This window comes from Galeopterus variegatus, unplaced genomic scaffold, assembly GCF_000696425.1.
Source record: "Galeopterus variegatus unplaced genomic scaffold, G_variegatus-3.0.2 Scaffold1612, whole genome shotgun sequence".
In the NCBI taxonomy this organism is placed as follows: Eukaryota; Metazoa; Chordata; class Mammalia; order Dermoptera; family Cynocephalidae; genus Galeopterus; species Galeopterus variegatus.
In genome coordinates, this window is record NW_007727723.1 from 178,107 (window position 1) to 195,271 (window position 17,165).

General features: G+C 37.6%; 1 protein-coding gene and 1 non-coding gene across 2 annotated transcripts in view; both read left to right on the forward strand.

Annotated features, from left to right (window-relative positions):
- The window catches only part of LOC103594718 (neuroblastoma-amplified sequence), a 301,995-nt gene that overhangs the window by 170,580 nt on the left and 114,250 nt on the right, over nt 1-17,165 (forward strand). The window contains exons 30-31 of the mRNA XM_008577970.1: nt 7,089-7,165; nt 7,546-7,683. Coding sequence (XP_008576192.1) covers nt 7,089-7,165; nt 7,546-7,683 — 215 coding nt within the window. The remainder of the gene's footprint in view (nt 1-7,088; nt 7,166-7,545; nt 7,684-17,165) is intronic.
- TRNAI-GAU lies at nt 1,118-1,191 on the forward strand. Its single transcript has one exon. It is a non-coding gene; the product is annotated as a tRNA-Ile (tRNA).

Below are 17,165 nucleotides of genomic sequence, written 5' to 3' on the forward strand. Positions count from 1 at the left end.
AAGGAGTGATATAGGTTTAAATAACCCGAATTAAAAATTTTGGTAAAAATGTGGTTTCTGACTTTGGTTCAGAAGTAGGTCATAATACAAATTAAACTTCCCAATATGATCTGACATTTTAGAAGATTTTTAATAAAGTTGATGAAAAGGTTTTTTATGGAGACTAGCTGAAGAAAATTGATCATTATTTATTTAGCTAAATGAATGATTTAATGGCTAATGATTTCCAAATCAATAACATGGGCAACTTTCCTCTGTGAATTTGGTTCTGGAATTAAATTTATCATACAGTGCTTTCCAGAGGCACTTATGTTGCACAGAATTAGTTCTTGGAGTCTTAGGCATAGATTTCATTTGATTTAGGCTGTATAACTTATTTGGAAAATGCATTATGTTCAAGGTTTGAGAACTAACTTTGCAAATCAGATTCATACACACTGCTAAATGTAGGGCAGGGCTTTTATTTATTTAATTTTTTTCTTTTAAATGTATCTTAAATGGTAATGTAAAGTCCCTGTGGTTCAGTCTACAGCCAATATGGTGTCTGTGGATCCCAGTGAAACCCCATATCACTCTACTTACCATCCTCTGAAAATTTTGTCACACTGTTGCATCAAATGGTTTGCAGATTCCAGCACTGAGAAACTTCCTATGTGGGGGCTTGATTTTCACTTTTTTAGAATCCCTGGAGTCTTGGGAAGGGTTGCTAAGAAAGTTTTGATGCCCAGTGTGGAGTGAGTACTGATGTCCCCTCCCCTCATCAGTTTCCTTTGACAGTTCATCTATTAGTAAGGACCCTGAGCTAGGCACTTAGGTTGTAGAGATTAATGAACTGTGATCAATGTGGGAGAAAAAGGATGTCTTGAGATAATTTCAACAATAGTGTTAGGGATTGGGGAAGAAATACAATCTCTTTCCTTTCAACCGTAGGTCATGTAGGCAATAGTGTACTTAATGCCTGTGATTCTTCCAGTCTTAAAGTAGGTAGGAGTTCAAGGGCTTACTGTGGCCAGAAACTCAGCTGGCTGAGTGCTGGAGACCAGGCTGGAGACCAACTCGTACAGAAGTACCTTTCAGGAAACCTATTTGGGGAAATAAATAGCTGGCAAGGTGAGCTGGCTGGTTAGCTCAGTTGGTTAGAGCATGGTGCTGATAACACCAAGGTCAAGGGTTCAATCGCTCTACTGGCCAGCCGCCAAAAAATAAAATAAGTAACTGACAGGGAGCTTGAGCATTTGACACAGTTATCAGAGAGGTTTTTATTTTTATTTTTTAAACTTCCTCCAACATTTTATTGAGGAAACTTAACAATCACAGAAAAGTTGAAAAAATTTTAGGGTGTACTCTCATGTACTCTCCACCTAGATTTTACAATTAACATTTTACCATACTTACTGAACATGTATTTCTCCACCCCTCTATCCATCTGCCAAATCCAACTTATTTTTTGATGCATTCCAAAGTAATTGGAATTGATGCATTCCAAAGTAGACATCTGTATACTTTACTCCTTGACACTGCACTGTGCATATCTTTAACAAGAGTTAGTATTTATTATATTTGTATGGGATAAAATTTACAAACAATGAAAGATGAAAATCTTCATTGTATAACTGTATGCATCCTAACAAGTACAGCACCTGTGTAGCCCTTGTTCCTATCAAGATACAGAACATTACTATCCCCTGCAAAGGATTTGGGCCTCTTCCCAGTGAAGACCCACCCCACACTCCCTAGAAGACAACTCATTTTCTCATTTTTCTCTCCTGTAGATTAGTTTTCACTGCTCCAGAATTTATTAAATGGAATCATACAGTATGTATTTTTTGTGTGTAAAACTTCAAGTGAAAGTTTTTGAGATTCATCTATGTTTCTATCTATAAATTGGTTTTTGTTTGCTTTTATTTTAAATTATTGAGTAATTTCATTGTATGACTATAAAACAGTTTGTTTATCCATTCTCCTGTTAAAGGACACCAGGGCTATTTCCAGCTATGGCTATTGTGAAAAAGCTGCTGTGAACTCTCTTGTACAAGTTTTTTTTGTGGACATAAGTTTTTATTTGCCTTAGGTAAGTTTCTGAGGATGGAATTGCTGGGTCACAGATTATGCATTTGTTTAGTTTTATAGGAAACTTCCAGATATTTCTTACTTTGTAGCTGTTGTGGTTTTTCTGGGCTCTAGCATTCTTCAAGACTGCAGGTTTTCTGTTTTACCTGGCACACACAGGCGCTTACCCTCAGTATAGAAGCTGTAAAATTTGGAAATTCACCAGAGCCTTTCATTCTTCCAAATGGCAACCACCCTCCCGTGTCTGCCTGCTTTTGATACCTCTCCAGTGCCTTCCAATACTTGTTTTTATACTTTATCTAGAGCTTATAGTTTACCTCTGTAGGAGGGCTGTTTCAATAAGAGAACCCAATCTCAGAAGAATTTAAATAGAATTACTGTTCTGGATTTCATCATATGGCAGTGGGTTAAAGTCTGAATCATAGTTCCCCAGAAAGGGGAATAGAAAACCAAGGTGCCTTTTTCTTAGATTAATTCTGAAGAGTCAGCTCATTAATGAAGGCTTTCCTTGTGGAGAGAATTCTGGACATTCTCTAACTTTTTCTTGGGTGGTTGAAATAGATGTCAAGAAGCCTTTAGGGAAATGGGCCACATGGATGTTCAAGTGGTTGAATTGGGCCGGCTCAGCAACAGTCCTGCAGGAGATGCCACAGTGAGGACTCAGCTTAAAGGGAAAATCTAAACATGACAATTTGGCAAATACTTTGAAAATTACATTTGCATGTATTGTTTGATCTAGTCATTCTACTTCTAGGAATTCATCCTATAAATGTATTCACACACATAAAAAAATGGTGTATGTCCATTGTAATAGCATAAGATTGTCCATAGCCTGATAGGCACTGATAAGGAAAGATATATCTATCTTATTTTGGATCCCACGTTTCCCATCTTTACAGATAAACTGCCTTTCTGAGTTTGCTGATTTACATAAGCTTCTAAGCCTGTGTAAAAAGAAGATAACACTATCTTCATGCAGGATTTCTAAGACACTTAGGGTTAATTCATGCAAAACATCTATCTCATATCTGGCTCATCAGAGCAGATACCTTAAAAATTATAGGTATTTTTGTATTGTAATAATTTTATTTTTATTATATAAAGAAATGGCATGAACACAGGCAGAGAGTTTGGATGTCAGACTAACTTGGATGGTATGTAGGGTAGGGATAATGGCAATTAAAACCACAAGTTAAAGTTGGCTCATATTTTTGGCTACCTTAAATGCCGAATGAGAAATTTTAACTTTCATTCCTTGGGGAATGGGAAACTAATGAAGGTTTTTTGTTTGTTTTTAAGCTGGAGAGTGACACAGTTACATGGTGCTTGGTTAAAATTTGTCTGAAACTGCTGTTTTAAGAAGGGATAGGAAGGAGAAATACTGAAGTCATAAATAGAGTTGGGAGTTTTTTGAGAGTCCAGTTTTTAAACAATGAAAGTGTAAACTAGAGTTTGTGACAGTGACAATAGAAAGTATGTGTGAAATTCTTCGGAAATGATTCAGTAGGAATTGATGACTACTTGAATGTTGGGAGCAGAGGAGAGGATGAAGTCCAAGATGATTCTGGGTTTTTCATGCCTTATTGGGAGAATAGTGTACTATTTCAGAAATACGAAAGCTATTGGGTAAAAAATGGATAATTTGGGGTAATGTTTAAGTAGCAATGTCTGACAAGCAGTTCGTAATGCAAGCCTTGTGAAATAGGTAAAGCCTAGAGATAAATGTCTGTTACTCTATTGATAAATACTGGGAAAATAGACTAAGGTGCCAGTTGAAGTTAAGAATGTAGTTGAGTTCTCCAGGAGAGAAAATGTTAAGTGGGAGTAGGAGATAGAGGTGAAATAACCGAATACCCACACTGAGCAATCAAGGAGGAAGAAGAGGGTCTGGTGACACACACACGGAGAAGGTTCATTTGAGGACAGATGCAGGGGAACTCAGTGCCCCTGAAGCCAAAGGAAAGGGCTTTCTAGCAGTGCCTAGTGCTACATTGAGATTTGAGAGAAAGGACCATTGGGTTTGGTGACCTTTGGAGGAAGTATCGATTGGGACACAGGGATGAGGGACTTGAGGGAAGAGTGATTGTCAAAGTAGTGGATTTAGTGGGGCAGACCTCTCATTTTAGGAAGTTTGGTGGTGAAAAGAAAGGGAGACTGTTGAGTCTGTTAGAATGGATATTTGGCAAGTGAAGAATATTTTTCCCCAAGACTGCAGTGATTTGTTTGTGTGTTGATACAGGGCAAATAGAAGAGAAGGACTTATTGTGACTCTAAGTCCTCTTTTGTAAATTGAGGGAGGCAACTAACTTCTTCCATAAAGAGATTGTAAGGAGAACTAATTCAAACGATTGGTGAGTGTTCCGTGAGAAGCAGCTTAGTAACAAATATGGTTGGAGAAGTATATCAGATTATCAGGGATGACTGCTGAAGTCTTTTTTTTCTTTAGTCTGTGTGGATATTATTCACTGAGAGCAAACATTTGTATTTTAGGGTGATGATTTCCACCAGTTAGTAGGAATAACAAAGATGACCCCTTTCACAATTCTCTGAGGATGATTTTTGTCATTATTTTGAACTCATGGAAATTAACTTTGTATTTTTTTTCTTTTTTGCGTGGAATAAGGTTTGTGTTCGATTATGTATGTTCAAGAAATGTTAGTGACCATTTTATGAGTTGTGTTTATGCTATAACTATTTTTAAAATAAACCTACTAGAACTTACATATCCAGATGAAGATTCTCCCCTTCAGAGATGTCTCTTGGGGACTGTGCATTTATTCCAGCTATGTTGTCATTGCTCTTTTTTTTTTGCTTTTGTTTTTTGTTGGGTTGTTTTTGTTTTTGAATTTCCTTCAGGTCTGTAGCACATTCTTCAGAATATCTTCAGTGGCAGCATATTTTCGTTGTTTGAGGATGCTTTGGTTTTGGAAACGGCCAAATGCACATTAAATGAAGGGAAAGATTGAGTTGATGTTATGATAAAAAAGTTAGATATGACTGGAGGATAGTCAGTAATGGAACTGAATTTCCCAGGTGGGCCTGGGCTTGGCTCTGACCACAACTCTAAGAACAATGGTTCTCCAGTAGCTGGAGCAACAGCCACACACCTGAAATAAGGATTCCTGAAGGATTCCTTTGAGTAGACAGTGTTAATTTTGATGAATGGGTTCAGATATGCTTGTTTAAAACTTTTCCTCTTTTGCATATAAAAAAGGGAAGTATCTGAAAATTAAATAGGGGTTGGAAAAAAACCAGGTAAGGTTGCAATTGAAGTTCACTTTATAAAAGCCTGTAAGAAAAAATAAATAGGGAAGAATTATTAGTATTTGAAACAGTTGGATTTTTTTCCCTCAAAATCAGGTCCGAAAAGACTGTTAGGTATTGAATCGTAGAATATATACGGCAGACTAAGTCAGAATGGCAACCTTGGGGTTGTATGTGTGTGTGTGTGTAGTGTGTAATTTCTAGACTCTAAGTAAATCTTTTTCAATTCGTCTGGAATTTTCAGCAGATTAATCTTATATGCTTTATCTTCTGGTGTCCAAAATTTATAACTTAACCCCTCATCCTTCAGTTTTTAATAGTCTTCTAGGGTATATTCACTGATCTTATACCTCTTCATTGTTCTTGTAATTGTTTGTACAAAATTGACTTGGGCCCTTTGCAGTGTGTTCTTAAATTATTTGTTTAGAGACTGTCTCTTGCCATAGTCTGTTTATTCCTGAAGGGCAGGGACTCTGACTCTTTCTTAGGACAGTGTCTGGTTCAGAGAAAGTTCTCATAGGTGTTAAAGGAAGGAATGAGTTTGGAAATGGACCTTGAAATAACAGCTTTTGATTAGAAAACATCTCTAAAACTGTATGATTCCTTGGAGCGCTGAGGCTGACTGACTGGTGGTCCATTCGGTTCATAAGGTTTGGAGAATGTGTGGGAAATGAGTATTTACAGAACTGATATTCTCTTTGCAATGGCACAGTGGTGAAAGCTCAGTGTTTCTTCCCCATGAGTCACCCACAGGAAATTTTGAGTTCTAGGTCAGCATCTGACACTTCACCCACTTGTGGGTTGCTCCTCATTCTCCCACCGTCTCCACTGCCCACAATGTTCGCTACACTCAGATTGTACAAAAGATTTAAAGATTAGTTCATGTAAGACATAATTAGGAAAGTAAATCTTCTGGGAAAAAAAATCATGTGGTGCATTTTCAAATTCAGCTATCATAATGGATTATTCATATGCTGTTCTCCTTCATTAGTGCACATCATGGGAGTCTGTTTTATAAAAACAAAGGATTTGCATTGTGATTACATATGGCTACCTGGTATTTGTCACTAAGAGCCTAAATGAATAGAATACAGCCTTATTAAACCGTATATAAACATAGACTTTACGGCAATGGACTCTCTTTTTTTATTGCTATGACATTGGCAGGTTGTTGCTTGTGTTCTGATATTTTTGAAAAATTTGTTAAAGGATGAGCTATTTTAAGACATGGAAACAAAGCAAGAAACTGATTTTGTTTTCGTGGAGTGTAATGAAGAGGGGTGTTTTGGAAGGAACAAAATTATTGTAGTGATCAAAAGATTTATACTAAATTTGCACCCACAAAGCTATTTTATTGCTCTGATCTTTAGTACTCATGTGATCACCCTACGCAGTAGCTATCATTAATATACATAATTTTATAGCATAGCCTGTGTCTTTCAAACCAAAAGACCCAGCTCTAAGAAACCATCCTCACTGATATCTTTGCACTTAGACTTTGAAGCTGCCCTAACAGGATTTCCTCGTGTGTAAGCAATGAGTAGTATTCTTTTTCTGAGTTAAGGCAAGATTACTATTTAACATAGCTCCATGTGATCTGTGTTTGGATGGTGATGAGTAGACTTTCATAAAAGGTCTTAGAGTCGTCTAAAGCTAATAATCTGTTGAAATCATATGGGGCTAAACTCATGACACTTATTAACTATGACTATCATATGGATTCTCAAAGAAAATAATGCATTTTTTTCATTTAGTTCTCTTGCAGCTAGCAAGCGATGCTTTGCCAAGTGACATGACCTTGGCTCTCGCTTACCTCCTTGCCTTACCACAGGTAAGTTTACCCTTAGTGGTGAAGAAGAACTTAAACAGAGTAAACAAAAAATCTGTACTGGAGATTTTCATCAGTAAAATTGTTTATTATATGTGTCATTTCCTTCTGATAGTTCTTAGGTGCTGAAAGGATCCTGGTCAATATCCAGAGAGTGAGTTCTACAATGTTAGGTTAAATGTTGTTTTTTAAATCCACTTGCATATAGAATCTGTCTTTATAGTGTCTTCTGAATTTTAATGTAGTTATATTAAGTTGAGCTTGAGTTGATAAGGTGGGAACTTTGTACTAAAATCCTGCAGTAATGACTAGAAAAGTAATGGTTTATAATGATCTTGTTTATTTCCTTTCAGCTGAGTTAATTCTATCATGTTCCCTCGTAGGTGTTAGATGCTAACAAGTGCTTTGAAAAGCAGTCCCACTCTGCGTTATCTCTCCAGCTGGCAGCGTATTACTATAGCCTACAGATCTATGCCCAATTGGCTCCATGTTTCAGGGACAAGTGCCATCCTCTTTACAGGGTGAGTCCTTATGGTTTCCAGTTTGTTAATAAGCAGAGGTAAAGCTTTTCTAAAACACGTCAGAATGTGTGTTTACCTTTTGGAGAGACTGATCCCTTTGCATTCAGAATGCATTCCAAGTGGCCAACAGCCCTTGCCTTTTCTGTATTAAATGTAGTCGCTTTTCCAGGTATCAATAAGAGGTAGAGTTTCTAATATTTTTTGTGAATGCCTATTCTTCCTAACTTTCAGTAAATAAAAGTTATTTTACTTAGTTCTTAGGTAGGAAAGGCAAACATAGTAGGAGAGGGTAAATGGAAAACTGACTTTTTAATTTACTACCTAAAAGGAAGATGGCTCTAATTTAGGAAAGAGGGCGATGTAATTCTTTCAGCAATACTGCACTTTTATTTCTTTTAAGCCACAGATATGAGAGTAGTAATTGTGGAGATGGAATGTTGAAACATGTTCCTATTTGCCATAAGCTTCACATGGCCTTTATATAACTTTACTGTTAATTTCTGAGTGGAAGTGTGGTCTCAAGTTACATGTGCCTCTTTTGTGGACAGAAAAGTGTTACAGGTGCCACCGAAAAGTGAAAAGTCAAAGCCCTCCATGTTTACTTGTATAGACCAGTTTTAATGGTCAGCATTGGGAAATTAGCTACTTTTTGTATTGGGTCATTTTAAGAAAATTACCACTTTAAGAGTAAATAAATAAGTAAATAGATCAGACTTCCAAATCCACTTTGTGCACAAATCTAAGGTCCAAAATTTTTTTCGGCAGGATTCCGCTTTCCTCGACCCAAAGCAGACTATAAGGAAAAAATTTCACATGTATATCAAAGTTCTAGTTGCCTCAACCATCCAAAGCATGTATCTAAGAAAGTACAAGTATGGAAAAACATTCTGTTTGTGGTGATAGCTATTCCTTTCATCCATCAATTTTTATTTAAAAGAAGAGGGTGAGTGGGTAAACCATCTGCAGCATAGGGTAATCTCCAAAGGCCCCATCATTATTAGGTGTGTATTGTTCTTAGGCATAGTTTTATTATTGTGATGGCATTTGGCCAAGAAACAGGAATGCTTCCTTCTTTTAATCAGTTGATAAGGTTTTACTTTATTTTGGAAATCTCGATTTTTTTTTTTTTGTAGCTACTGTTGCTTTATATAGTTACTTATTTCACATAAAATTACTATATCTAGTAATTTTGTTTTTACATCTCCGCTACATTTTTATGTGAAATAAGAAATGTGCATTGATCTGTTGTGTGATAAATTGAGGGAATGGAGTGCTTATACAGGTGGAAGTGTGGCAAGTTTTATTTATCTTTTTTATTGATGCTTTATATGCAGACAAGTCCCAGATAGTTTGCTATAAAATTCCAAGTGTGTGGAAGCACAGTGATGCTTTACTTTGACCAAATGCATCGTTTCTCGTGAATTTGAATCCCCCCCCCCCAAAAAAAAAGTCAATTTAGTTTTCTAAATGTATTTGACTGCCATCTCTAAGTGGATATCATTGAAATAGGATGCAAGTGCTGAAATGAGATCTCTTTCTTTCATTCCAATGTGCCGAGGGTTGAAAGGCCACTTAGTCAGCTCATTTGTCACAAAACATCCCCTGAGCACCTCGTATGTGCCACAGTCCTACTGAGCATTGGGATGGAAAGATGAATATGGCATGATGCCTGACCCTTGTGACCTTTCTGCTCACTCTAGGTCTGTGTAAGACAGCCCTGTAAATGTGGATAAGAGCAGCTGCAAGCAAGAGAACTAAGACTGATGCAAGACAAACTACCAGTTACAACTTTTAAGAAAGCCAAATATCTTGCTGCAGAGCCACATTGTGGCCCGTGATCTTGTTTCATTTCCCAAAAAACTAACTAAAGTATTCTTCTTGAAGGAAAATTCCCTGATAGTAAATTACTTTGTACCAAAAATTAAAAGAAAAGTCCCAAAGCATGTACTGTTTGTGCAGAAGTAAGTTTGGAGAAAACCATTGATTTCATCCCAGCTTTTATATCTGGCCATCACCATTTCCTAACTCAGATAGTACAGTCGCTCTATAAGAAACCTACAATTAAAGCCTTCAAAGAGATAAAACAGAACATTGAAGGATAAGGGTTAGAAGGGAAGGTGTTTCCATCTTGGTTTCTTCTATGTTTCCAACAGTTTTTTCTACTTGGTAGAAAGTGTGAGTGTTTAATTTCCAGGTCTTACAGTTTGTATATCCTTTTACCCATTCAGCATTTATTGAATACCTCCTCTGAAGAACATAGCATGACATTGCAGTATGAAGAATAATAAGATTTTATTCCTGTCCCTTTTTACCCCTTACTCCAACTTCAGTTTCTTGGTTCTAATTTCTGTCAACCTACCATCCCTGCTTTAACTCTTGCTCCTGTTCCTGTCACTGTTTTCCTATGAAACTGCCCTTTCCTTTGAAGGTGTCCCTTGGAGCTCTCCTACCTCACCCTAGCCATTGGCCTCTCGTTCCTGGTTGTCACACTACACACTACCCTGTGTCATGGTTCCTGCTGCCTGCCACCATTCCTTTTCTGGGACCAACAGCATAAGGCAGCTGCTGTCGAGCAGGATTTTTTCCACTTCAAGATGCAAAGATGTTTTGCAACTCTCCCAGATAGACAGATGTGCTAAGAGGGAGCGGGGGAGAGTTACCACCTCTCTATTTGTCCTCATCTCTCTACCCCGTGCCCTCACCTTAATTCAGTCTTCCATAATTCTTCACCTAAACTGCTGTGACAGCCTCTTAGACTTACCTTGTCTTCATTTTTGTATTTTTTCCCTAACAACTGCCAGAGTGATCTTCCTACAATAGAGGTCTGGACATCCTCATCTCTGCCTAAAATCCTTCGGTGGTTTTCCATTTCCTCATCAAGGTCTGCACATCCCCATGGTCTGGCCTCTGTTTCTCCAACTTCATCTTCTCTGCTGCATCCATACCAACCACTTATAATTCCTCCAACACCCAGTGTGTCCTGCTTCCTTGTCTTTGGGCATGCTGTGTGTGCTGCCTGTAATGTCTTGTCCACCATTTCTTTGCCTAGCTGCCTAATTCAGGTGTTGCCTCACCTGGGAAGCTCTCTGTAGCAGTCCCGAGCTGTGTTGGGAGCTCCCCTGTGTCCTTTTGTGCTGCTCTATACCTACCTCTGTCATAGTACTTGTACTCTGTTGTCTTGAATTTTTAAACTTCTCATCTTACTACCTGATGAGCTATTGGAGGGCAGTGTCTGTGTTGTACTTACTGGACTTCCCAGTGCTTAGGGCAGGACATGGAATATAAATGGTGGTAAACAAATGTTCACTGGGTAGATGAGATACATATGAGATAATTGAATTATATGTGTGTGTTTATCACATATTTATCATGTGACTACTTAATGCCAGGCAGCGTTATGGAGGAAACAGTAGTGAACAACATGTATAAGACCCTTACCCTTTTAGGACTTACTTTCTATTGGGGAAAGAGGACCCATAAACAAAATAAGTAAATAAAACATATACTATGCTAGATGGCAGTAAGAGCTATTAAAGCAAAAAGCAAATAAAGGAAGAGTGTGTGCGCGCGCATGTGTGTGTGCTTGTGCATGTGTAGAGTACTATTTAAATACGGTCAGGAAAGGCTCAACTGAGAAGGTGACCTTTGAGTGAAAACAAAAGGGCATGACCCTGGGGGATGAGCATTCTAGACAGAGGGAATAGCAGTAACAAAGGCTGTGGCATTTTTTCATAAGGTATTTGAGACGTTAAAATTTTACTATAAAATTCAAGACATACAGGAGTTGCCTGAATCTAAAGGAAAAATGCAGCCCGTGACCAGACTTCATTGTGACCAGATGGGGGCTCTTCTATCTGTATAAGAGAGTGTCAGAAGGGGTGACAGCACCTTCTTCAGCTTAGAGACTTGTTTGTGGGAGTTGTCACTAGACAGTATAAATATCAAACTAGCCCTAGAAGAGCACTTGGCTGTCTTAAAGTACATTTCGCATTCATTCTGCTATTTGATCCTTTGAGCAACCCCATTTTGCAGAAGAGAAATCTTCTTTGGAAAAAATAAGTGAGAGAATTTGGTTCCTTGCTCAGGGTTACTCTGGTAGAAAGTGACATCCTGTCACTTAGAGTTCCTGATTCCAGGCTTTACATGCTTCTTTACTTGCTACCACTCCAGCTTTGTTTTGAAAGAAGTCTCTTTTTTGGTGTCACTCATTTTTAGACCTGAGTGTTCTCTCTGGCAGGCAAGTCTAATGGGTAATTTACAGCAGAATATTTTCATGTGCTGCTCTGTGTCTACCAGGTAAAGTCTAAACTCCTATATGTGACAGATAAGACCCTCAGTGAACTAGCTGGCTTTTTCTTATCCTTCCAGCTATGTTTCCTTCTTTGTGTGTGCAGTTGTAATTCCCTCTGCCTGAAATACCTGCTCCTTCTCCCCACTATGGGTAGGTACGTGTGAGCTCAGAGGTGCCTCCTCTGCAGACGCCCGACCTTTTCTCTGCTGTTTGTGTGTACACCCATGGACAAAGCTCCTTTAGGGGATTATAGGTGATGCACATCTGTCTCCTCTCAGTGTGGTGACCTTATTTGAGAGCAGGAATTCCATTGCTCCCTGTATCCTGAGGACCTAACCCACTGTAGTTACTCGGTGACCATTGAGTGGCAGGTGAATAAGTTTGGGAATCAAGTCAGCTGCTGTGGGTCAGAAGTGGCATCAAGTTTGCAGTTGTGAGTCCTGACCCTCTTGGATTTGAAGGAAATACAGGGATGCACAATCTCTGGATGGTTTGAGTACACAAAAGTTTGCCACTGACGGACTAATGGCTCATTATTTGAGTTGTTTCAGCATCTTCCTGTGCATAAAATAGCACTGCTGAGTTTGGAATTAAATATGACAAACTCCTGATGAATCATCTTGGAAATTGAAATCAAAGTGGTTTCAATTTGTTGCCTACACATAATAGTACCCAGTGAAGCTTAGCTTTCACTCAATTGTCACTTCAGCTTGTTTCTAATTCTGCAGTCTTTTCACATTTTCTCTTTCCACCCCCTGTAGTTAATGTCCTGCAGGAATGCTAACTTAGGTAGATAACTAGGTTTGAACAAAAGTATTGATGGAATTTGTGGAGTTATTTCTGATGCAAGTCCTGTGCCTCATGAAAGCAGCGCCATCCTGAGCTAACCAGCAGAGGCTCCTGGAACTCAGCAGCTTTCCCAGATGAACTCTGGAGCAGTCTACCTTGACTGCATTTTTCTTTTCAGCTTTATGTAATGATAATCGGCAAATGGTCAGTTGGAGAGAATTTTCTCTTCTAGTATGTGTCCTGATTAACTCACTGTTATGTTTAAGAAATAAAATACATGTGGCTAAAAACTGAAGTGGTTAAAATGGTGTATAGTAAAAAGCCAGTGTTTCCCTTTTGTGTCAGTCCAGAAATAGTTTACAGATATACATATTTATATGATTATTTTTTAAACAAATGTGAATAAGCTATTCACATTGTTCTGTACCTTAATGTTCTTCATTTATATCATACCTTTATTATTACTGTAAATGTATCTTGAAGTATGGTCTTTCTAGCATTCTTTTTAAAAAGTTTTCAGAAGATAAAATCAGTTGAAAATGGAAACATGTCCTTTAGTTTTATAGGCTAGGGAAGTAAACTCAGCAGGGGATGAAATTCAAAACTTAATGGTAGAGTATTTCTAAAACATGGATTTTAAAGCTGCTAACTGAAAATACTAAGTAGAAAATTATCGCAAGTAAAATAGCAACCCTAGAGGGGAAACATACCACCTGTTTAAAACTTTCCAAACAATGTTACCAAGAAATGGAAACTATTAAACCAGAGTGGATTTATGACCTCTACTAGTAAGCAGCAGATTAAATCATTGAGCATTCTTTTGTCATGAATATTCATGCATACTTTGTTTTTAGGGATTTGACAATATTCTTTAAAGATACCATATTTTACTCACCCTCCTAGAGAATTGATTGCCAAGTTTTTGAGGAAAAAGTAGGATGATTTAACTCTTCACAATTTCCTTTTTTAAATTCTTGATGCCTTTTATGCTGTCAGTGTTTGCAGCTTGTGATGTTTTGCAATATCAGTTTGAATTCTGAATATGGAATATTTTGACACTCTCCATAAAGGCCTTCACAAACTCCTTAGAGGCTAAAGGTTTCATACCCGTGGATCATATCATTAAACTTAGGTGGGAAAAAGAGGAAGAGAAGTTTGAATGTACTCTAAGCAAGAGAAATCCTGAGTGATTTTAGGTGTGAGGCTGGATGTAGAAAACTTCTGGAGAATTGTTCAGCAGGATGGGAGGAGAAAGGGTGAGAGACCAGGCGGCTCAACTGCCTTCCCAGCTGCAAGACTACACCTGCAGACACTGCAGGTACAGATCAGGCATTCATGAATCAGGAACAGGGCACCTTCACACGTCACTGGGTTGGTGTGAGGGTCAAATGAAAATCATGTGAAGATTTTTTAGAAAATTTCAGTGTGCTCTTGTGGGCATGGATGAATGTGTGAAGTGAAGTATTGGGGTGGATAAGAGATGATCTGGAATATTTTGAGAAAAGTTGTGATAAGCTCAGGTGAAGAACTTTTACTAAGATTTAAATTGAATACTAGAAGTAAGTAATCATAACCAGTAAAGTTCTTTGAGGCAGGGATAGAAAGTAGTAGTGACAATAAGAAAGTAATTGGTATAGGGTGTTAGAATTTGTACCATGCTCATGCATCCAGTCCCATTTAATTTTTATGAGGATTCTATGCAGAAAAAATTGCTTCAGTTTTAGAAATGCAAAACTTGAAGGTCAGGAGGGAAAAACTAGTAATCTAGGTCTTTGATGCCGGTTCTTATGTTTTCCTCCATAATTTTACTCTTCCTTGGAAGCCTTTATGAGAAGTTCTTATCAGCATCGTGTTTTATACAATAAATTGAAATATTGAAAGTCTTCCTATACATGTAACAAATATTTGATGACCCATAAATTTGTAGACACTTAGAAACCTGTCATCAAGGGATTAATAGAATGCCCCCATTTACCACTTTATTAAGACAGATTTTTAAAAGGAGTTGTATTTACATCAGGGAGTTAAACAGAAAATGGTATTCTTGCTCATAACTCTGAAACCTTTTGTTATCATTAGAGCACAAAAAATAAAAGGCTTAGAAATGTAGCTCAAATTAGATATCCAGTTGAACACCTGTCTACCTGTGTGTGTCTTCTGTGGGCATTTATATTTATACACATAAATACATGCACGTGGGATGAGAGGAAGAATGCATGTATGAAAGAAGGTCTACATGGAGTGATATAGAATGACAGTATAAAATCTATCATTAAAAGTCGATCATTTATAAAAGGACTCTAATGCCAAGTCTTATTTACATTTAGTGGGAACTGTGTATACACTGGTCCAATCAAGAGCCTTGTAATTTTAAGAGATATGTCTTCCTGCATAGCAAATATAAAATGACGGTTCTCGGGAGGCATTATGCCTGGGAGTAGTATCCCTGCTTTGCTACTTACCAGTTTAATGGCCTTAGAGAAGTTGCTTAACTCTTTACCCATGTGTAAAACAGAGATGATACTAAGAGATGCGTGTCCTACAAGGTTGTTGGTATTAAAATGAGACTCAATACATGCATGTTTAGTACTAGGCCTGTTCCATCCTGAAGACTGAAATATTAGATTTTTGTTCTTAAATTTTTTAGGAAAATTGAATAAATTTAATATACGAAGATTATGAAATAAAAAAATTACAGAGGGGCTAGACACTTTCTACTTAGTAAAGGAGAAGAGAGTAATGGTGTTTGAAGTGTGTAAGAATCTATTGTCTATAATTTTTCAATCTAAAATTGTATTTTTTAACCTAGAAATCTGTTTTGAATATTTAGTGGAGACATCATTGAGAGGAACTTCCCCATTTCCATATCTGGAGGAATTTACAAGGATTTATTTTATTTTAATAATTGAATTCTTATACATTCATCGGATTTTAGTCTTAGAAAGGTGATCATCAGTTGATACTCCATTGTTTTACATCTGAAGAAACTGAGCCCCAGAAGAATCAAGAGAGGGAATCAATTGTTCCCTCCATGGAGTTCCCAGAGCTCTTGGCTTGTGCTTCTATGGTGGTACTTACATTCAGATTCTTCTGTGAATTGTTTATGTGTACATCTTTGTCAGTCATTAGTTTTTAATTCCTTGAGAGTGAGCTCTGGGTCCAATTTGCTTTTATATAATAATGAAGAAAGGAGTGCTTTAAAATACTTCATTTTATTCATGCCTCACAACAAACCGTGAGTAGAGTGTGCTTATTGACATCTTTTATAGGTGAAGAAGTAGAGATATGAAGTAACTTGTTCCAAATTGCATCTCTACTAAGTGGGGGAGCTGGAATATCAGCTAATAGTACTGACTTAAAAGCCAGTTCAATGTGTCCCTCTCTTACCATGCAAAAGACTACTATACTCTCAGAGAGGCAAATTCATGAAGTGTGCGTGGTCTCTGCCCTCTGAAACTATAAATTAATAATAAAAGAAGACAATGTAAAGTAAATTTTATAGTACAGGCACAATTAAAGTATGATTTTTGTATGCCTTTTAGCAATTTCCATAACCTCTTTTATTTTTGAACCGCCTGCTTCATGCCAGGCCTTGGTTTTATGTGTATATTTTATGTGTATCATCTCTCAGGCTTCTCATAACCATGAAAGATATATATTATTACCACCATTTTACAGAGGAGACAGTGAAGTTCATAGTTGTTAAGTAACTTTCACAAGACCATCCAGTTAGAAAGTTCTGTGTGTCTGTATTTTTTTTCACTGTGCCACATCGTTTTCTTCATTGGCAAAAGGAGATAATACATTTTTTTTTGACACATATATGTTGAGATTCGAAACTTTCTGTAGTAAATGAGAGCCTGTGTAAATGTTCTTAGTAGTAATTATGCTCATTATTGCTGTGTGCTACCATTTTGGAGCTTTGGTATCCACCTGGCCTTGGGATATGTTTCATAAGTTGTATTAGATTACAAGAGAATAAAAATGAGGAAGTGTTCTACTGTTGAGGCTAAGTGAAGGCATGTAGGCCACTCTCAGTACATGTAGTAAATCCTGGAGGTGCCGGGAAACAAGTCAAAAACAAATGTGGAGCGAAAACTGTGAGAAACTATTGGGAGAATGAAGGTGGGCGATTTCATGAGTAGAGGGTAGAAACAGTAGCCCGATAGAGAGAGGGGCATGGAGTTATACACAGAAATAGGTCAGGTGGTTATAGCCTTTCTTTTAGAGTGCATTGAGCAAGTTCAGGCTGAGAGCTTTAGTCTGGAACCGCAGGGTGAGGGTATATATGAAGAAAAGCCTTCTTCACTGTTTTGGTGAACGTGGATTTGAAGGTGGAATACAGAACTGGGCTACTAGGAGCTCCATCTAAGAACAACTAAAAAGAGCTCTCCTGCTACCC